General features: G+C 35.1%; 2 protein-coding genes and 1 long non-coding RNA gene across 6 annotated transcripts; 1 reads left to right on the top strand and 2 right to left on the bottom strand.

Moving 5' to 3' along the window:
- On the bottom strand, window positions 1–9,090 carry LOC130814014 (leucine--tRNA ligase, cytoplasmic-like). Of its 4 annotated transcripts, none has more exons than XM_057679986.1 (4): window positions 8,821–9,090; window positions 7,572–7,653; window positions 6,241–6,285; window positions 1–3,440 (listed from the first exon to the last, which is right to left on the bottom strand). In XM_057679986.1, exons 2-4 carry the CDS (start codon window positions 7,595–7,597, stop codon window positions 152–154), a joined length of 3,360 nt encoding a protein of 1,119 aa, XP_057535969.1. In that variant the 5' UTR covers window positions 7,598–7,653; window positions 8,821–9,090; the 3' UTR covers window positions 1–151. The 4 variants fall into 4 exon arrangements, with proteins under 4 accessions (XP_057535969.1, XP_057535986.1, XP_057535995.1 ...); XM_057680003.1 differs by having other exon boundaries at window positions 7,572–7,630; window positions 8,821–9,028; XM_057680012.1 differs by lacking the exon at window positions 8,821–9,090 and adding an exon at window positions 7,793–8,760.
- A 4,660-nt stretch (window positions 9,091–13,750) lies between these two features.
- Window positions 13,751–15,607, top strand: LOC130814008 (uncharacterized). The gene is made up of 4 exons (XR_009042272.1): window positions 13,751–13,976; window positions 14,073–14,128; window positions 15,227–15,268; window positions 15,360–15,607. It is a non-coding gene; the product is annotated as an uncharacterized LOC130814008 (long non-coding RNA).
- Window positions 15,608–17,997: 2,390 nt separating this feature from the next.
- Window positions 17,998–21,443, bottom strand: LOC130813999 (uncharacterized). Its single transcript, XM_057679968.1, has 2 exons — window positions 21,001–21,443; window positions 17,998–18,640 (listed from the first exon to the last, which is right to left on the bottom strand). The coding sequence occupies exons 1-2, from the start codon at window positions 21,256–21,258 to the stop codon at window positions 18,455–18,457; spliced, it is 444 nt and encodes a 147-aa protein (XP_057535951.1). The 5' UTR covers window positions 21,259–21,443; the 3' UTR covers window positions 17,998–18,454.
- Window positions 21,444–21,778: the final 335 nt, after the last annotated feature.

Genomic DNA, 21,778 nt, shown 5'->3' with positions numbered 1-21,778 from the left:
TTCACAAAAACTCCAGATAAAACATTTAATTTAAATTTCTTTAACAAAAGAATATGCAAACGAACGGTGATTTCAAGAGTTTATTATACTAGCCTAGCACAACAAAATTCATAAATAAATCAAAAGCACAGAAAATTCAGTCTAGTCTTCATCATCTTGACAAAAAGATGGCAGTAGGATTACCAGGGGATGGAGGGTTTTGTCGGAGGACTGACATTAAAGGTCCAGCCTTGGCAACAGCTTCATCATCTTGAAAAGACAAGATCTCTACATGCTCGAGTGCAAGCTGCCTCTTGATCAAGTCAAGGTTCTCCAAAAGGACTTCTATCTCACCAAAAGGAAGTTTCAACTCCAAGGCATGCGGACCCAGAGAAAGCGTCTCGTCCTTCTTGAACCTCAAGAATGGCATACACAGCTTCTGGATTTGTTTGAAATTGGTAGCCTTTCCTAGTTCACTTTTCTGCAGTGCTTCCATTATTTCGCTGTCTGGTGCAAAGGTGTTGTTTTCAGAGTTATATTTGCTTTGGAGTATCTTCAAGCAATCTTCCTTCCATCCATCATATCTATCATTGACATAAATCAAGCCAATCAAGTGCTTGTCCTCTGTAAGCTGTTGAACAGGGGCTCCTTTTTTGTTACCCTTCTTGGAACCCAGAATTTGCTTTTGGAGTAGCTTTCTCATCAGCACTATTGAATCTTGTAAATATTTGTTTGCACTCTTGAGGGTTAAATCAGGTGCATCAGCAACAGGCCACCCAGCTTTTATTGCAAACCCATCCTTTTTCAACAGCTCCTTCCAAACATAGTCTCCATAATGAGGGCAAATCGGTGTAATTAGCCGTGTCTGAATGTCCATAAAACGTTGTACCAAAGCCCTGTTCATGCCACCAGCCCCACAAGAAAACCTATATTCATCCCTAGCAGCTTGCAAGTCATAAAATCCTGTTTTCAGAGCTTCTCGGAACATGTAGTTCTGGTAGCTTTGCTCAGTCAGCTTTATTGCTAAATTGATTTCATTTTCAAACACCCGATCAGCATATGTAGATGGCGCACCCAATCTCAGTGCAGAATCTGCAGCAAGAACTTCTTCCATCCATGAAATCTCTTTTGTAAGACGGAGAATTGCTGCATTTGCAGTTTCAAACACGAAATTTGCATCATCTACTCCATCACCAGCATCAGCCAGAGCAAAACGTGTTGCATCAGCAGAGAATTCTTCAATAGCTTCTCGTAAAGTCCTGAAGTTCCCGGTGGACTTGGACATCTTCTCAGCATTCAACAAAATGTGTCCATTACATCTAAACCCACGGGGCCAGTGGCGTTTGTCCATAATTGCAGTGTGATTATAAATGCTGAATGTCAAGTGGTTCTGGATAAGGTCCTTGCCAGACACCCGAAGATCAAAAGGATACCAGTATTCAAATTCTTGCTTCATCTGGTTAAGCACATTTGGATCAATATCTGACGACTGAGGATATGAACCACCACAAAATAAAAAGTCCCAAACTTCATCACTAAGTTGTTCTGGCTTTATGGAACCAGCATGGGATGCATACATGTCTCCATTTTGCAGGAAATGAGCAACAGTATAATAAGCCATGTATATGGTAGAATCAGAAAGGGACTCCACTAGATATTGCTCATCCCAAGGAATGCGGGTCCCTAGGCCAAACGACCTTGAGCAGGCCCACTGATTAAGCCAGCTCAAGGTGTGCTCAAAACCATGGCGTGTCTCATCGGAGTAGCAATTCATTGTATCCAAGCACTCCTTAGCAAGTTTTTTCCATTCAGGCTCACCATAAGTGATATACCACTGGTCTGTTAGAGCCACAACACATTCATCGCCTGATCTAGACATGACCTTTTTTTCAGGCTCACTATACACAATCGCTTCACCTGCTTCCAACAGCTTACTTCTGACTTTTGGCTTGGCATCCTGGACCTTTTCCCCAGCAAACTCACCAACAAGCATTGTTCCTTCAGTGAAACCCTTCAAATAAGTTAATCGCTTAGCTTCAGCAAGCTTGTCTTTCTCATTTTGGCTTTTGATTTTCAAATCAGAGCAGACTTTCTCAGCAGGCTTATCTCCAAAATCAGGGATATTAATAATGGGAATGATCTCAAAGGGAAGAACCCATTCGTCCTTCACACCAAATTTTGCCCGCAGAGCTGGTTTTGACTTCAAGTCATGAAGAGCCACATAATCATCAGGAGCATCACTAGGGACACTTGTAACTACCCCAGTACCTTTATCTGTCAAGATAGTTAGCATGGGGAGAGTGTAAATGATTTCATTTTGAGCAAGCGGAGACTTCAGAGGTAAACCAATTAAGTCATAACCAGTAAGCTCAACCAAGCAAGTTGGCTTCTCATGGATCCTTGAGTAGTTTTGATATGCAAGGTTAAGGGCTGCTCTCTCGGTAACAATAAAAACATCAGTCTCATTAATTTCAAAAGCACCATATTTTCCTTCTGGCAACACCCAAGCATTTGTTTGGCCATACATGGTCTCAGGTCTCAATGTTGCAGCAGCCAAAAATACTTTCCTGCCCTCTAAAGCACTCAATTTTGCAGGAAACGGTGAAATGACTTCCATCTTGATTATGGTGTATTCTTGAGGTTGGACCCCTTCTCCTGAAGCCCTGTCATGGTCTGCACATGGTTGTCCATCCAGAGGAGAGAAGATTGTGTATCTTTTGTCTTTCACAATCTTACCGGCTGCTTTGAGCTTCCTCATTTGCCACCTCACAAACAAATCGAAGTAGGGATTGATATCTGTAGTCACAAAAGAGCGCCTCCAGTCAACACCCAAGCCAAAGGCTTTTAAATCTTCAACTGCTAAAGGTGGAAAATATGTCAGCCATTTATATGGATCCTGAAACTGCGAAATTTCTTGATCTGAAAGGCCAAAACTGCGCATAATCTCCCACTGGTAAAGCTGTCTTCCAGTTTTAGCAGCAACTTTGGACTTCTTTCCCTTAAACTTCTCAACAGGAAGCTGTGAGCCAGCATTTACATTCTCTTGTTCTGAAGGCTGACAAACTTCTTCCTCCACTGCAGAAGGAAACACAGGTGGATTTCCATACAGCTGAATTTCTCTGGCAAGTTTATCAGCAGCAGCCTTGATAGGCATGCCAGTGCAGTGGAAACCAAAGGGAAAGAGCACATTGGCTCCTCTCAGTCTATGGTAAGCTGCTGCAAATTCTACCTTGGACAGTGAAAATGCATGTCCAAGATGCAGATATCCATTCATGTATGGGAATGGAAAGTTTCCAAAAAACTTTTCTCCATCACCTGGTGGCTTCTGTCCCGGCTCAGATACAAAAACATCATGCTCGTTCCACCAACCCTGAACCTTTGACTCAATCTCAAGGAGACGGTCCCTCCTTGCAAAACTTTTACCACCATCTGCCATGTTGTTTGAAGAAATGTTGCAGAAACTGTTCAAAAACAGATAAGACAATAAAGAACTATGATAGAAAGAACAAACAGGAATACATATAAGAAATGTGCTTGCCCTATATATTAATATTTCAAGTTGAGAAGAGAAAAAAACAGCACATTAAACTCATTTTGTTTCTAAAGGTCATAATCGCAGCATTAATTCTCCCAATATATGATGGAAAAACTTAGTAAAAGTTATTGAAAATAAATTTATATACAAAAATAACGATTCCATATAATGGATAAGAAACTTTATATATGTTCTCATCTTTGACAAGAAAGATAAAGACAGTATTATTTTCCGACAATGGAAGTCAAAGATATAAAATTCAGGAAACTACAATAGAATCACAAGGGCAACAATAGAATCTAACAAAAAAAGTTCACCAAAATAAACAGAAAATATATTAGTAATGATATAATGAACCTTAGCTTATTTCAAATGAACCGATATTTCTCGCATTGTAAAGGTGCACAAACCCGTGCTTTGGGACGTATTAAAGGATATCTCATGCTTTACACCGGTACTTAGGCGTTACGATAAGCACATCAATCTCATTACCGCATTGTTGTTTCATTACCGCCAGTGAAACATAATTCGCTAGTTAGTTCGCCTTTTGAATTTACGATTCGCTCAAAATGGTTCGAAAATAGCCTAAAATCGACCAGAAATCGCTTTTTTCGATTCGCGATTCATAAGGAAATTAGCGAATCATGTGACACTGGTTACCGCAATCGCGAACATGGCCTCATTTTTGCACTATGTGTAAGGACTAAGAAGAGGAACGGAAGATAAAGCAAAGGAAAGCCAGCAGTGGAGTCCTTTTGAGATTTTCGAATATGGTAGAACACCCTTATTGCATTAATATTTCTCTCATCATCCCATATCCTTCAAAACTTTGGACCATATGAGATCCACCCCAAATATTCATACCCCATTTTTTTATTAACCCTTTCTCACGGCCACCATATCAGCCTATTTCACTTTCTTATTTCCAATTCCAACATCTGAAAAATTCTACCTAGCCCTTCAAACAAATTTTGAAATCTTCTTCCTTCTAAACCATCATACTCGAGATTCCTCTGCTCAAAACCAAGTTTCAAAATTCAAACTAAACAAAAACCATAAACAAAAAAAAGTTATATAAATTAACTGATGTAAAAAGGGCCATAGCAAAAGTATTCAGCCGTCAAGTTGGAGACTTAGAGCTAATCACAATCCACGCTCTTCTACCTCAGTGTCCATCAGTGGTACCTTCTTTGATATGCCTACTCTTGCCTTAGTTTTAAAAAGCGTGAGCAGTACCAAGGTGCAAATAGTCCCTGAAGCCTAGATGCAAAGCGCAAAGCAAAGGCACGGGCTTATGTATACGAGGCGCACATTTATTTTTGGATTTATTTTTTATTTTTTAGAAAAACAATATCAAATTTTAAAATGCATGAAGAATGTAGAAAAAAATTTAGCATAAATAGATCCATTATTCTACCTAAATATATTATGTGCCTTTCCATATGATATAGTGGGCCTACTAATTACCATATAAGAGTATAATAGGAGTAACATCAAATTTTGAAATGACAAAAGTTTAAACAAAAGAATACGAAAGTGAATTGTCAACTTGTCACGTGAAAGAGTAGGTAAAAGTCAGAAAATAAAGGCTATCGTTTGTCAAACGTGTACTATTATACCCATATAACATACAGTCTGATACTTCTATGAGAAGCAAATCTCAAAACAAAAAAGAAGATTGAAGACAGAGAAGGAAAGCAAATATACATAAGGAGAGGTGAACTAACCTTGATCGGCAAACCACAACAGACCATTGGCAATGTCTGACATGGCTGTCAAGTACTTTTCATATTTAACCTAAATCTTGATTTTGGGTTTCAAAGATTTGAGACTTTTTATTTTTGGTGTAAATATAAGTAATTTCTTGCAATTGATTGAGTGCTTTTCGGTGACTGGATAAGGTTGTAAGAAAATTAATTTTTTTCTGGAACTTTTCTCTTAAATTATGCTCTTTCCCTCCCAAGTCCCTTCTATTCATAAAGCCCTTGGAGCTTAAAATAAAGATGTTAAGACTTTCTTGACTAATTAGTCATATCATCTTTATTTCCTGCTCATTTGTTAATAAACCCAGCTTCAAGTTATGTTGTGATCACTAAAAACTGGATGAAAGTTAAAGTAGACTAATAAGAGTGAACTTCCTACTGAAGTTGAAGAAGTCTCCATGAGAAATTAGATGAGAACTCAAGTTTGTTTTTGTTGCTATTCTCAATGAAAGAGCAATTAGAGCTGCTGAACTTGATATGAACTCATGTCCCTTATTGAGTATTCACAAAATTCTAGACCAAAGTTAGGCTCATGGTGATGTTGGAAAATAACTCACATGTATTCCCACATCAAAGTAGACAGAGGTTGACTAAACATATATGTGTGTGTGTAAATATATGTGTATATCTTACATCTTTTAATAGTTTTCTCTTTCATTTACTAATTTCAATGTCGTCTTAGTTTTCTCCATTCTCTTCTTTTCTTACCTTTACTAATGGCTATCCATTACAGATGAACACTAGTATTGATATAAAAAAATTTTTGGGGAAAAAAGAAGCCATTACATGAAACACATATTGAGGAATAAACACATAAAAAGTCACCCATATTTCAAAGACCAATAAAAAAACACATTGATGACTAAATGATAACCCACAAAGATGAAGATTATAAACTTCCACAACACCGCAACTTGTATTTAGACATATGTAACTAATCAAACTGGGATAGAAATTAATTACCTTTGAGTTAAATGAAGCTTGTTTGTAAACTTCCGCACGTGATTCCTGAAAGTCCACGTTATAAACTGTTAGTGGCAATCAACATATGAAGCATGTATTATAGGACAGCAGCCAAGGCAGAGCGTGCCTTCATCCCAAAATACAATTTGATACTTCATGCATATATTTGGCAAAGTTGTAATATATATTGTCATTTAAAACTTGCAATATATTCCCTTTGGAAAAGTTCTAATTAGTCAAAACTCTATTTTTGGCAAAAATTTATAATTAAATGACAATAAAGCCCCTTTTCTTATGGGAAAGTTAAATGATTGAGAACCAACTTATCACAGATCTAAAGGGAAAATTGGGGTATTTGGCGGAACTTTCCCTGTTTCTTGTTGTTCATGCCAAGCATATATGTTACTAGTACTTAATGACATGGGGTATGTATAGAAATATTCAAAATGGCTAGAAAACAAAGAACAAAATTATTGGAAGGCAACAGAGAAATACATTCACAATACAAAAAAAGAAGTGTAAAATTAATTTTGGAACGTCCCATGAATAGAAGTGCAAATTTGGGGACAATGCGAAAAAACTTCTTAGATATTTCATATATTGTACTAGAATATCAATATTTCATTTGAAATACAATAGATCCTTATTTAGTACACAATTTAAAGGTTATCTTATCAAGTAAGAATGCTTCAAGAGATCACTTATTGCTTATTACTCAGCACACTAGTTTACTGAATACATAGAAATAACTTCTTATTCTCCAATCAGTTTGATACTCCTTTTTTGCATTTTAATTTTACAACTACAGTAAAATTGTTTCATAAGTATAGTACGATTGTTGTAAAACAGAAGTTACCGAGCACACTAGAGAGCTTAAATTTAATTATTTAACAGGTATAGGTCCACAATTACCCACCAAGGCGCAATACTGACAACATACATAATAATCGTGTGTTAAAAGACAACAGCAACGGTCAAGTCAGCAAATAATCAGACTTGAAAACTGGAGAAATCGAAATTTTGATACATCATTCAGTAGTAACTCCAAAATCATCCATCAATGCACACAATGTTGACAACCAAGCTCACAAACCAAGCAAAAAGGAAAATGTCTAGGCAAAAAATTATTCAATGAAAAGACCACCCAAAGTCCTATTAAATATACAGAAACCAACCAAAGTTCAGATAAACTGACATCTTTCGGGTCTAAATCATCATGGAAAGGATATCAGCAATCAACTCAGAGAAAGGATGAAGAGCCAGGTATAAAGCAATTCCTCAAGTAAAAATAAAAGGAAATATGAAAACGGGGAAGACTATGGATAGTTTACCAGAAAGAGTGAAAAGCCAAAGTCATGAGAGGTTCCTAGAAAGTTGGGATTTCTCCATCCTATATAAAAGCAAGCAGACGCTCTGCACATCAGTTATTCCAAGTGAGACACACAAGAAATCAAATATTCATATCACACAGCTAGATCTAATTCATAAAATGGAATTGCAATTTGCAGGTGATTAGTCAATATAAACAGATAATATATTGGATATTTTTTACCTGTGAAAAAAGAAAAATATAAATAAAATTTACTGCATACAAACAATACCCATTAGATTTTGATTTTCCTTTGACTATAGCAAACAATACCCAATATCCAGTACTCGTCATTTATAATCGAATCGAATATAGTGCCACACACTCCAAGTAGTATGCGTGACCAATCCATTCATCTTCACCTAGTAATCTCACTCTCCTATGTATTTGCTTTCCCACTTTGCTAATGCTCAGCCACTTAATCCTCATTATTTTGACACCCAATCCTCATTAGCAAACAAAGCATAGTGCTATGAAACCCATATCTTAGCCCTTAGGTATTCCAACATTTTGAAAGAGACCTATATTAACATGCTAAGGCTGAAGGGGTCTCCGCAAATATATCATTGATACAATCCACAATAATTTTCCAATATGTTCCAATAAATTGAAGAAGATATTAAGGGAAGAGATCTTGCTTGTCCACCACTGACAGAACAAGACAAGAAATGCCTATTTGTATTTGCTAAAAAGGAAATAAAACAAACCCGTTACTTTGAATTAACACCTAATTTTGAATTGCATCTAAAACAATCCACCATAGAGCTGGATACAAATTACATAGTAAATCCCTAATTTTCGAATTTCATCTAAAACGAACCAGTAATTTTCCAATTACATGACAAACCCCAGCAGTAACGATACAAAGGATTTGAGAGAACTCTACTAGCCACGAAACTCCCCAATTGTAAGCATCTAAAACAAGTTAAAAAGCAAAAAAAGCAGGATACACATTCAAATCTATATAACAAAAGATAGGCCAAAAAAAGAATACACAGTTGATTGGGATGAATTACATCAAGTACAAACAGGACATTGCACATTTCTACACGGGAACATATAACAAAGTTTCAGGTAGTCAAAGAAGAAAATGTCTCTCACTAACCAAAATTTATAACAAAGTTTCAGGTAGTCAAAGAAGAAAATGTCTCTCACTAACCAAAATTCACGTACTCAATGAAAAAAACCAAACATAATTTATCCAAACAAACCTTGAATATATCAAAACTGAATGTAATTCTTGAACAAAAGTCCTCTTGAATCTATTTCTTTGAACAGAAACCTATTTGACCAACAGTGAACAGGTATTCTAGGGTTTAGTGAAGGGAAGAGATCTAAGAAGTGAAGAGTAGCAGGGAGAGAATGGAAGCCTTTGCAAAACGAGGGTATGGTAGGGTAAGAGCACCAACATTGTTGAGGACTACTCTCCTTTTAGCTCCCTTATCTTGTACTTATCTTGATGAATAACAATGTAAAAATAAGTTTGAGGATCCCGTTAGAAAAAGGAATTGGGTATTCCTTTCCATGGAAAGGAGAAGGCTCCTCGGCCCACGAGCACAAGTTGTACAAGAAGCCAAAAAAAATACTGAAAAGAGGAAAGAAACAGTGCAATGGGTAACATATTTTTTATTCGTGTCGTTTAATCTTTGTATTTCATGTTGTTAATCAATGAATTTTATGTTTTAGAATTCGTCTCGTTTAATTAATGTGTCTAATTAATAGAATGATCTACATATTAATTATTATTAACAACATGTACACCAATAATAATAATAATTAAGTTTATTAATTCCCCTCAAAAAAAATATATATATAATTTGAAAAGGGAATAAATGGTGGGGTATATGTAAGTAGGAGAGAGAAAGTGGGAAAGGATACTCATGGATGTTGGGAAATTTTGAGGGAAAGGATAAGTAAAAGGATGGAGATAGTGGGAAGTGATGTGGAGGAAAGAGAAAATGATGTGTCAAGTGTAGGAAAGGAGAGAGAAAATAGGAAAGGATATATATATCCTCATGAATGATGGTGCTTTAAGGGTAAGGTACTATCGAATAAGCAAATAGCTTTTGGATGCTTTTTTTTTATATATAATTTTTAACTTTTAGTTTATTGTTAATCAAGGTTGAAAAGTTGTTTAGTAAATGATTTTAAGTTAGTGGAAAACTTGGCTTTTAAGCCACAATAAAAATCTATTGAAATTATTTTTTTTGCTTTTCGCCTGTTGATCCATTGTTACTCTAATAAATAATTAACAGTCAATGCCTAATTTATCAAGCATCTTCATATTCTGTTAGAGCCTTTTAGGGTCCGTTTGGTTTAGTGAGCAGGATTGAAATGGTATGGAACCTCATACCAGGATGGTATGGATTCAGAACCCCATACCAGACTAAAACTGTTTGGTTCAATCCTGTAATAGATATTCAATCAATTCACACTGTTTGGTTCAATTATGGAATGGATTAAAGTAGTACATACTATCTTTATTTTCATCTCTAATACAAAATCTAACTTATTCATATTCAATTCACCATTCTAACACTTATCCATACCAATATCAAGATTTAAATTATATTAAACTAAAATTTATGTATTTATCTAAAACTTAATTATTAAAGCATTAATTTAACAAGGAGGAGCTCATACAAATGGGGAAAAGATAGAAGAGGCGCGCGTAGAGAGGCCCCTGCGGCTGTTGGGCACTGCTGCTGCCTGCGGTGGAGGGGTAGCGGTATGCTGAGCTGGCTGGTGGCGTTCAGCTGGTGGTCGGCAGCCGCGGTTGACTATGGTGGCTGGTTCTTTGTGTGGGTGGAAGGAAAGATGAAGAGAGCAAGAGGGGGTTTAACCGTTTAATGAAGAAGGAAAAACAAACAAAGGGAAAGCGAAGAACAGCGGGAGCAGGAGGCCACCGGTGAGAACAGAGAACCGAAGAACCGAAGGTTGAAAGAGAAGTGAATTTCAGAGGAGGCGGAGGAAGATTGAAGAACAGGGAAGTGAATTTCAGGGATTTTGAATTAGGGTTTGTATATGGGGGGAATGGAGTTTGAAACTTTGGGGGTAGGAGGGTATGGGATTTTAGGGAATGGAATGGTATGAGAATCCATTTGGGTATGAGATCCCAATGTAAAATTACAAAACCAAACATTGGAATGGGTTGTCATACCATTCCATACCAATAAAAATCACCAACCAAACACACCCTTAGTTGTCTTGGTTGAGCTTAAAGTATTGGATGTTTTGTTAACCTTAAAAATAAGGTATAGGTTGTTGGGTGTTGACGGTTTTATTAGATAAAAAGTTGGTTAATAGGTTTAAAGTCAATGAGAAAGTGAAAATACTAGTTTATCATATCACGAATTCTAATTTAAAATTGTCTCATCGTGAAAAAATCTTAAATTGAGTTAAATAGTCGATGAAACTAATTAAAACATCTATGTTTTTACTTAAATACTTATTTTTAATTGTTTAATGTTAGACACGTTATTGTAAACGTTTTAAAAATGAGTATTTTAATATTCCAATTGTTAAAATTAACAGTTTGAATATTAAACACGTATTTATTAATTTAGATTTTTTGTATAAATTTATGTCACAATGAAACGGTCTCATACAAGAATAACTCTTTACCAACCGATAAATTAAAAGTTCAAAATCAATAAGAAAATTTTTAAAAAATATTTATCAAACACCCCATAAGTTTTGTGTGTGTTGCTTTTGAATCAAAGCAAGAGCAAAATAACAAAGAAATACTAAAATTAAACTTTATAAATCTCACATTTACCTTTTGATTACTTTTTAATCGTTTTTGTTTGATCTTTAAGCTTATGTAGTTGCATTCAAACTTATTATATAAAGTCATATACAAGTAGAGATAATTACGGGTTGATTCTAGCTAAATATGGATTTAGATCCTATTTTTTTATTGTATTCAAATTCATAGTGTTTGAAAATTTTGGAGCCAAACCCAACTCCTAAGAGTATGATAGGTCTAGGATCTTGATCTGAGTCTAAAATTATTTACGATTTATACAAATTGAGAGATTAAATATATATAAATGGATATAGAGTGGGTGGATATGAAGTAAATAAAACCTGTACCATTCTGATACTCATGATGTTGTGTGACAGCGGAAGCAAGGTCGATGAACAATAATGAAGCAATAAAATTCCAACAAACACAATAAGAAAATAACAAAAGATTTAACGTGGTTCACTATCAATGTGATAGCTACGTCCACCAGCACCGAGATCAAATAATTTCACTATGATCGCAAAGAATTTACAAGATGAATTACAATCACACTCACAAATTATAATGGCTCTCTTGTGATCTCTCTCAATTTGTGAATCATTAACCCTAGCACTAATAAGAGGGTGTTTATATAGTAAACCCTTCGTAAAAGATACTTGGGCATCAAAGTATTCACAAATAACCGGCTACAAATAAAGGTAACCGTCAAAAACTCACGAAAAAACAAGATCCGCAAAAATCGCAAAGTAGGTCGCGAGCCGTAAGCAGGCCGCGACTTGACTAAAAACACAAAACAGAAACTTTCTGCTTTTAACTCGCGAGCCGTGCATATGGTCACGAGACGCGACGTTCTTGGCATCTAGATCCCGTGTTCGAGGCACACTAACAACACATGAGTCATGTCCATCAACTATTCACCAATTTTATTAATCAACTTGAACAAAAACAGCGGTTCTCCAATTTTATATTTATGCGAATACTAATCCTACATAGATCATGTTGTGAAACTTATATTTTTTGTTAGTACTTAAACTGTTAGAGTATATAATATGTCTTGGGGCCTTAATCATCAGTTTAAGCTTTTGGTTGAGATGGTTTTTTGACATGGTATCAGAAGCCAACGTGACAAAAGGTCACGGGTTTGAATCTCAATCATCCCTCATTCAAAGTGAAATATTTTACGCTAGGACTGAGAAGGGGTTGTACTGCATCCACACTTCGAGCCCAATGGGCTCTCGTATGAGGGGGCGTGTTAGAGTATATAACATATCCTAGGACTTCAATCATCAGCTTAAGCTTTTGGTTGAGATGGTTTATCGACATAAACTTCTGGAATTTTTAAAGTATTACTAATTTGTTATAATGAATTTCCTATATAGAGATTTGTGATGAATGTAATCATTATCATTAAATCAATATTCCATGAGAAAACAAAGTTTGAACGAGAGAAAATGACAGGTAATTTATACTCGTACTCACTTGAATGAGAGCGTTAAGGAAATGCGATCAATTTTATCTCAAAAAAGTGAGAGCCCTACATAGAGATAAATATGAGTGATATCATTGCCTGAAGAGCTAAACATCATGTGAGAAAACAACATTAGACAAAATTGGAGCTGAAGTAATATAATAAAACCGTTAAGTAAAAAGGACAAGAAGGAGCAAGTGAAAAGCAACTGAACACTAGGGTAAGAAAGGCAACTAAAGAGATGTTGGTTTGTTTATAGTAAAAAAAAAAAAAAAAAAAAAAAAGCATTACATTGACTTAAATGATAGATTTATCTGAGTCTGTTTGATATATGACTGTTAACTAGAATTATTAATTGAAACTGTTGGCTAGTTTGACTAGCTGAAAGTATTGTCCGATAAAATAAATATTTGAGCCAATTGTTAAAGAGATGTATAGTTAAAATTATTGTTGACTATTGGTTGTTTATTAGAAAAAGTGTAAATTTAAAAAGCCAAAAGTCAATAAAAAAAAGCTACTAATAATTGTTTTTTAATTTTGGCTTGAAATGCTAGTTAAGGTTGTTTGGTAAAAATATTTTTAAAATTGATTTTTGGCTTTTGGTTATTTGGTTGCTCAAGACGTCAAAATATGCATTTGATAAATGGATTTTTTTTAGCGAGTTGAATAGTTGACTTTTAAGCTAAAATAAAAAGCTAACTTATTAGATTTTTTATAAGCTTTTGACATGTTAGTCCACTCTTCCTTTAATAAATAAATAACCAACAACAAATACTTAATTTTTACCAAATAACAATTGATTTAACCAATTAACTTAAAATTAATCAAGAACCTAACTCAAAAAACAAACAATTAACGAACAATTACCAAACACTCTATAAAAATCATTTATTAAACAATATTTTTATTGTTAGTGCTTCCGTATATATTGTGGGTGCCGCGTCAGCCACTATATATGGTGGATTGGTGGTGCTACCGCATCTTTTTCTTTTTTTGTTTAGGGAATAAAGTTTGAGAAAGGGTTCATACTTGCTATAAGGACTAGGGAGTAGGAACTCTCTCTTCTGCACAATTTTCCCTTTTCAATCTCAAATTCACCAACTATACCAAACCCTAACCCTAGACAACACCAACCATGTCTTCCAAGCAAGGTTTTTCCTATTCCTTCATCTACTGTTTTGGATATTCATTTGAATCGATCTTTAATAATTGTTCGAAGCTGACAAATTTAACCTAATATTTCGCAGGTGGAAAGGCCAAACCTTTGAAGCAACCTAAGAAGGAAAAAGTTGAGTTGGATGAGGTATTATTCTTTGATAAATTTTTGGATCTGAAATTTTGTGGTGGATTTTGTTGAGGGATTGTTTGAGATTTGATTCTTTAGTGATTTTATTTCTCTTAACTAGAAATTTTTGTTTTTGAGCTAGCTTGAGAACTAATTTTATCTTTTTGCTCTTTTTTATGTTCATCTGTCACACTTTTGATTCAATCTATCCCCCCTTTCTAATGGGGTGTCCATCTTCTGAAAAATAGGAAAAAAATTAACATTTATATAAGACACAAAACAAAATTAGTTCGTTTCAATAGGTTTTTGGTGTTTAGATTACAAATAATTGAGATTATTGTAGTATGTATACAAGCTATAGTTTAGATTGTTCTTGTCAATTTTTCGTATATTAAATTATATCAGGTATCTATTTTGTGATGTTTCTTTAAAGAATCTGTTAGTTGTAGATCTTATTTGTTACACCTGAATGTAGTTGAATCTTCTAATTAAGTTTGAGCACTGGATGTAGTACAGTGTAGCGACTATGTTCTACCACCACTCGAGCCTGGCCTTTTGGGATTAAGACTTTGACATTGTTGTTGCTGTGTAGTGTAGTGACTCTGTTATACGAGTGTCATGTAAGGAGTCAATAGTTCAATTATCTAATTGACCCGTACAAACAACCAACTGTTCGAGTTATTTTTTAGAGTTGTTGAAATCTTTAGTCGAATTACCATGTTGGTTTCAAAGACACATAAGTTTGCTGCTTCAAAATGGTACTTGTGGCCTTTAGTTTTCTGTCTAACATAACGAAGTACAAACTACTTTTGTCATTTAAGTTTCCCCTGTTTGCCAAACGACCTCACGCTGATATTTTCTTCCTAGAGAGCTTATTATTTTGTTTTTCTTATTTGTTACAAGATGATCTGTTTGTTCTATTTACATTAAATATTCCTCTAATTCTAACAATTAAATTAGTTTTTTAAAGAATGATGTGGTGTGTTTCTTCTTGCGATATTTGATGTGCGTGGACCTTTATCTTTTGTATTGCTAATCAGTTTATTGCTAATCAGTTTGTGAAGATTGATCTTTTTTTATATTGGAAACTTACGTAATGTTATGTGTGTGATGCAGGATGATAAGGCCATGCTTCAAAGGAAGAAGGAAGAGGAGAAGGTGAGTGTTACTTCAGATGTTTAAATTGTTATATTCCTCTAAATTGTGACTTGTGAGGGTTAATTGTCTGATTTGATCTTCTGTTGAGCAGGCACTCAAAGAACTCAGGGCCAAGGCACAGCAGAAGGGACAATTTGGAGGTTCTGGACTGAAGAAGAGCGGAAAGAAATGATGACTCCTCGAAACCAAATACAATATTGTATTGTGTGATAAGTTTTTATGTGACGACTCCTTGATTTGGTTTGTGTTATATGCTTGTTCAACTGTTATAGTTGGTGGTTTTCTTCATGTAAAACTAATAATTTAAGAAGAATACTAGCTTGGTCAGCATTTGAATTATGGTTGTGTTAACTCTTCATGAACATTTCTTGCCCCGACAGCTTGTCTAGACTGTATGTTTATGATATCCAATGTTCTCATTTAGGCTTTCCTACCACCATTGGGTCTTATCATATCCCCAATTTTGTTTTAGAGATGCTACAACTGAAGGTTATTATGCCCATATTGGAACTACCTTTTTTCTATGGGATTAAATTGAGATTCCGAACATACCTTGTGTTAGTTTGGGGTCATTGGGAAAAAACTTCCATCAAAATCTTGGGGATTTTGTATAGCTACTACTGCCTTGCCCAAGATGTTTTTTCAGGCATGTTTGATGAGATTTCTAGGAATAATATGGCAATAATATGTGGCAGGCTGCAGCTCACTTTTCGTTAACATAAAAATTGTGATTTAAGACGACCACATGAAGTGCAATTTAAGTAACAGACTGACAGACAGCATGATATATTTGTGGTACGAACTGTTATCTTGCTTGCTCGTAAAACCCTAAAGGCGTGTATACATAGGGTAAGTTTTTACGCGTATAACAAGCTATACTTTGAATTATCAGAAATGTAGTAAGCTATGTACCTCTATTAAGCTATATACCCTCAGTCGATTGTAAAACTCTATAATGCCGCCATTCTGGCTAATCCAGTGATGATGATGATGCTGTCGAGCTTACCATACAGTTAGGCCTTCTCTTTCCATCTTGTCCTCCATGAATGCTAGTATTAAGCAGAATATTAAGGTTGAATGATATGACTGTTGGGAAACCCACAAGTCAATGTTTGCAAAACATTCATCATCGAACACGAGCACTCTTCGAATCAAATTGTCGAGCATTCTTCCGACCAAATTGTTGTACCACTCATTGAATATACAACCAAATTGAAATCGACAAGTTGAAACGGAATTGTGCCATTCAAGGTATTGAGACATCAGTGAGTTAATTGCAAGATAACAAATTAGATCTCGACATCAGCACGAGAACAGTGCCACTGTAAGATAATACTTATGCCCCTTTTAATTTGACATACATTCGTCATTCCATTTACTTGCATCTCCTTGACTTGACTATAGTTTTTGGCTATAGTCCAACATTCTCTCATTATTTTCATTCACAAACTCATTTTCTCCTTTATCATGTCTATATATGTATCCCCTATCTACTTGTTTTTTTATCTCATCATTTAAAGAAGAGAAGCTATCCCTCTATACCAAAAACACATACTTTCTACATTCAGTTATTGAGATTTGAGACTATTCATCATTCAAACTTATTTTATATATATTTCACGACTAGTGTGTAAGAATAAAATATAATTAAGTAGAATCTTATTGATTCTTCTAATCACATTTCTTTATACTCCCTCTTATTCACTGTCATAGTCCCATTTTATTTTTACACGTTTGCCAATGTACATATTTAATCGCAAATGTATCAAATTGCGTTTAATTAAAAATTATGAAATATTAATTCTAATAAGAGTTAAATTGAAAAGAATCAAACAAAATTTCACTTGACTATGTTTTAACTTATATATTAGAAATAAAATACAAATTAAGAGTGATCGATGAATAATATCACAAAATCATGTGGGACAATAATAGTGCATAAGCTGGAGTAATATAAATGATATACTTCCAACATAGGAGGTATAAAGAAAAATTCATTAAGTCTGCTTCTTAAGGTGTACAAGAATTAAATACTTCCTTCACCACGGCTCATTTAACATTATTTTAGTACATCTCACTCCTTTTTAAATTATTTCTAATAATGACGGACAAACTAAATATCACTCCAACTTGTCCAATAAAAAAAAACTCTTAATTGCATTCTGTTGCACATGAATCAAGAATCATCCCCCTCAACAATGTAGTCTACAACAAAAAATCTTTTTTCTCATTCATTTGCTCTTATTTGGTAAGTGAATTTAGATTAGCTTTTTAATTAACTTTAGCTTGTTAATTAGTCAAAAGCCCAAAAAAAAACTTAATTTGTAAATAGTTTTTATCCAGAATGAAAACGAACTTGAGTCTCATTGACATTTGGCTAGTTAACCTACTTTTTCCTCTAATAAAGAGCCAAAAACAATACATAATTCAACAAATATCTCCTTAAACAGTCGGCACATCTAGCTAGATTAGAAATCAATACTTCTAACTAGTCAAATAAGCCAACTAAAAATGACATTTGCCAACCCCCGATGTTGTAGAATAATTTTGGTATCAATGTGATACTAGTATTAATTATTAACTACGTTTTCAAAAATAAACTCTTATTTTGGAGTATTTCGCTATGAATTAACAATTAACATCAAATATCAACTCTAGGCTTCGGACACTTAAAAATTGAAAGGGATAGCGTGGATTCCTGATGTATGCAAATTCACAAATCCTTCGGAAGCAGCAATCTGGGAAACCTATCCAGAAACCAAAGTCGATTATTCCAACCAAGCTATCCTGCTTACAAAAGCCTTAAATTTCGTATATTATCATAAATCATCAAACTAGCAACCAGCAAGAGCTTACTCTTTAAATATGATTCCATCATAAAGAAAGGGCAACTTACAATGAAAACAATACCATCGTTGGGCGACATCACATAACCTATAAAATTTTCCTTAATACTACAAAATTAGGATATGATACCTACCACGAAAACACTCAAGCTTCACAGGAACTCGACGTATCTATGTCAGAAACTCCCATGATGAACACCATTAGGTTGCATTTGGATAGCAGCCCTAGCTCTGATATTTGCAGCAACTATGAGGTTGTCATGAAGCAATTTGTATGATCACCAGCTACTGAGGATACAGCATTACAGTTAATTGCAGCCTTAACCACGTCACCCATTCCTCATTGCTGTTTATCCGGGTTATCTTGCTCTTCCTTCTCGGGATCTTCTTCCTCTTCCTTTTTTTCTTCCTCTTCTTCGTCTTCCTCAGGTGGATCAGCAGGCATAGGTGGTGGTAATGGAGTTTTCATTGGACTGAATTGAGGAAATATATCTGGTCTTCTCCCTGGCTTGGGCCTCTCCCACTCCTGCCAAGCAACAGTATGTTATTGTATTATTAGACATGATATTCAATCTTACGAGTTGTACACAGCAAAAAATGCTGTCATGAATGTTAATCCTTGGACACATAACTGTGTCTAGCACACGCACCAAAACCAATTGATAAGCTTTCTGTTCAACAGGGCAGCTAAACACAGTGGTGTCCCGAAACTGAAATATTTATTTGAAATCAAATATACTTGGAGGATCAGCACATTTATTTCCAGTGTTCAACACCGACTATGCTATGTATTCAAGTATGGAGGAGATACATCTCACAACCAATTTCACTGAAAAAATTCTAATTGCAAGAGGATATAAATTGAGAAATGCACAAAGTAATAGCTGTTTAGAAATGACTCCATACTCAATAATCAGATTTACACCCTCGTTCGCCTCATAATCAATTTGTGCTCGGCACTCTTAAATCTCAATAACAACTGTCTATCCACAGCGTATGCCAGCAAAAAAGATCAACATATATGTGACTAAGCCTTAGATTTTAACTGTGTGAGGGGCACAAGTGCCTCACTCTTCAATACACAATAAGAGACTCAAAGCATCAATGGTAAAAAATTGGAAAAAACCAGCTTAGCTTGGGCCTCATGGCTGAGCACTGAGGCCCACATTTAAAATTAAGAATTCGAGTATTCGACTACCCACTTAGTCCACCCACATCCTCACAAAACCATAAAGAATGCAAATTATCCACCTCTCAAAATAAAAAATTTGACTACCTAGCTCAAAACTGCACTACACTAATACCTTTGCAGGATTCCTTATTCATCAACCTCATAGACCAGTGAATCCAAGTTGTGCTCAACCTGTAATAACGACCAGTCCACTGTCCAAGCACATTCAAATAAAGAAAAAGAAAAAAAATGTATCACTGATCAAGAAGGTCAACTAATCAAGTCAAGACGTTCAACAGCTATTTCTGCTGGCATGAGAGCATATAGAGCAGGCCAAAATCAAATATTTCTTTCCACTGCTCAAAAGATCATTGTCCATCCCATCTCATAAAACCCCTTATATCTCACGCAGATGTTCAAAAAGTTCCGGTCCAAAGAATTAATATATGCTATATTTATTTGGCTTGAAAAAAATATAATAGTATAGAAGCACCAGGTCCCCTTACCCTGCCTCAGCCCTCAACCACAAACAAGACATGATAAACTAAGACCAAAAAAATGATACACTAAATACACCCCATCTATCCCTAAAAAAATATGGCCGACATGGGTCAAAAGTTTTTAAAAGTAAAATGAAAATAACAAATTTTATTATGTTTTCAATTTGTTCATATTGTGTTTATTTTCAGAAAAATTACATATGGATACTTCATACATATTCCAAATATTCAAAAAAAAGTTAAAATACTCAAATAAAAAGTCTCGAAGAGTTAAAATCCTCTTCAAAGCACAAAATAATCCTCCACGCCACCCACCAAGAATACCTAGCTTTACCGCTTGACCTACAAATTTATCCACAAACCACTCTTTGAACAGCTCATAGTCATCCTACCTAGAGTGACAGAGTAATTGTTCTACTTTATTTTACTTCAACCCTACATCTTGCCTTACGTACATGTGTCAAACACTCAACAGTTGATACATCAACAGAGAGTGGAATTCTAACGCAATACTTCAACTGTCAAACTGACACTCCAATCATCTTGAAAAGATTATTAATATGAAGATGTGTTCAACGCCAGGATATGAAGTGTTCATGTAAAACAACTTCTATTTCTACACATTAACAGAACTCCATAAACAACAGGTAAACATCACCTAGGGATGGAGAGGGAAGAGAAAGGAAAGGATCGGGAGGGAAGGGAACGGGATATTGATGCATTTGCCTTCAAAATCTTTTCATATTTGAAGGATTTGTTTTGTACAAAATGTAAACTGAGTTGACGAGTTCTCCCCTCTAATTCACTCCATTTGCTACCATCCCTCTATTTTTCTACCCTTCCCTTCACTCCATTTGCTCTCATCCAAACATAGTATTAGGAAGATAATTCAAAAATCATTCAGAACTTGTTCAATAAAAACAATTGCAGTATCAAATGCTCTCAAACTAAGAATTTAATCAACTTCCTCGAACCAAAAATAACTAATTGCCTGAACATTGCAGAGATAATGATTCTTCAAAACTTGAACGCTTGTACAACAGCAAAACGCGAATAGATTAATCGATGAATAAAAATGCAGAAATCCAATCATTACAGCAAATTAATCAGTTCAAGAAAATTTTGATTGGAAACCTAAACCCTAAAATTCGAGAACTAAACTACAAAGTTACTCACAAATCTAGCATATAAAAAGAGAATGAGAGATAAACATACGATAGGGAAATCGAGAGGAGAACGACGAGTCATCTTCTCCTCTTCAGGAGCCATACAAACAATCTGAGAACGACGATCTCTTGAAGTCACCGAGCAAAAATGATGGGTACAAGAAAGAGGAGAGAGAAAGCTTCTGAAACTAATCTGGTTTCCGAAACCACTGAAAGACGAAGAAGTAGATACATTTGAGGTGGAATTTAATGGGCGAACCGAGGATACAGCAACAGTAGTGGAAACAGATATACAAAGCGACGCCATTGTTATAGAAAATTGAAGCTTTATTTTAATATCTCTTCAATGGAGGAGAGAATAGGTGGCTGGGGTTTTCTGGTTGGTAGGTAAGGCGAAAAGGGATGATGTTGGTTTTGTTTTGGTGTTTTTATGTTTAATCGGTTAAACCGACTCCAAAAAATGGTTGTATTTATAAATGGGCTGAAATCCCATTTTATTGGGCCTTTTCCGTTGGACTTTTCTCTTCCTTTGTTGGACCAAAACACAATAACTTGGATGAGACGGTCTTATTATGAGACCGTCAATTTGGACCAGCTTAATTCGTAAGTGTAACAATATTTTAATTTTTTGGGCATTTATCAATTTTGACTTTACAGGTATTAATTTTGAAAATTGATACCTTTAAGGTCAAAATTAAAACCTAAGATCAAAATTGAAAAATGCCCAGAAAATGAAAAAAAATGCCCAGGTTGTTACACGTGCGACTTGAGTTGGCCCAAATTGACGGTCTCATTATGAGGTTGTCTCGTCCAAGACCAGCCGGGAC

The sequence above is a fragment of the Amaranthus tricolor genome, chromosome 1, assembly GCF_026212465.1.
Source record: "Amaranthus tricolor cultivar Red isolate AtriRed21 chromosome 1, ASM2621246v1, whole genome shotgun sequence".
Lineage (NCBI taxonomy): Eukaryota > Viridiplantae > Streptophyta > Magnoliopsida > Caryophyllales > Amaranthaceae > Amaranthus > Amaranthus tricolor.
Note: the sequence above shows the minus strand (reverse complement) of the source record. Positions and strands in the feature narration are given on the sequence as shown.

What these genes read in the sequence shown, in the direction of transcription:
- LOC130814014 (XM_057679986.1), bottom strand. Translation starts at nt 7,597, where the DNA reads ATGACTTTGGCTTTTCACTCTTTCTG. An exon ending in TTGGCTTTTCACTCTTTCTG is followed by an intron (nt 6,286 to 7,571) that starts GTAAACTATCCA and finishes GTGGACTTTCAG; the next exon opens with GAATCACGTGCGGAAGTTTA. An exon ending in AAGCTTCATTTAACTCAAAG is followed by an intron (nt 3,441 to 6,240) that starts GTAATTAATTTC and finishes GTTTTTGAACAG; the next exon opens with TTTCTGCAACATTTCTTCAA.
- LOC130813999 (XM_057679968.1), bottom strand. Translation starts at nt 21,258, where the DNA reads ATGGCGTCGCTTTGTATATCTGTTTCCACTACTGTTGCTGTATCCTCG. An exon ending in CTCCTCTCGATTTCCCTATC is followed by an intron (nt 18,641 to 21,000) that starts GTATGTTTATCT and finishes GTTGCTTGGCAG; the next exon opens with GAGTGGGAGAGGCCCAAGCC.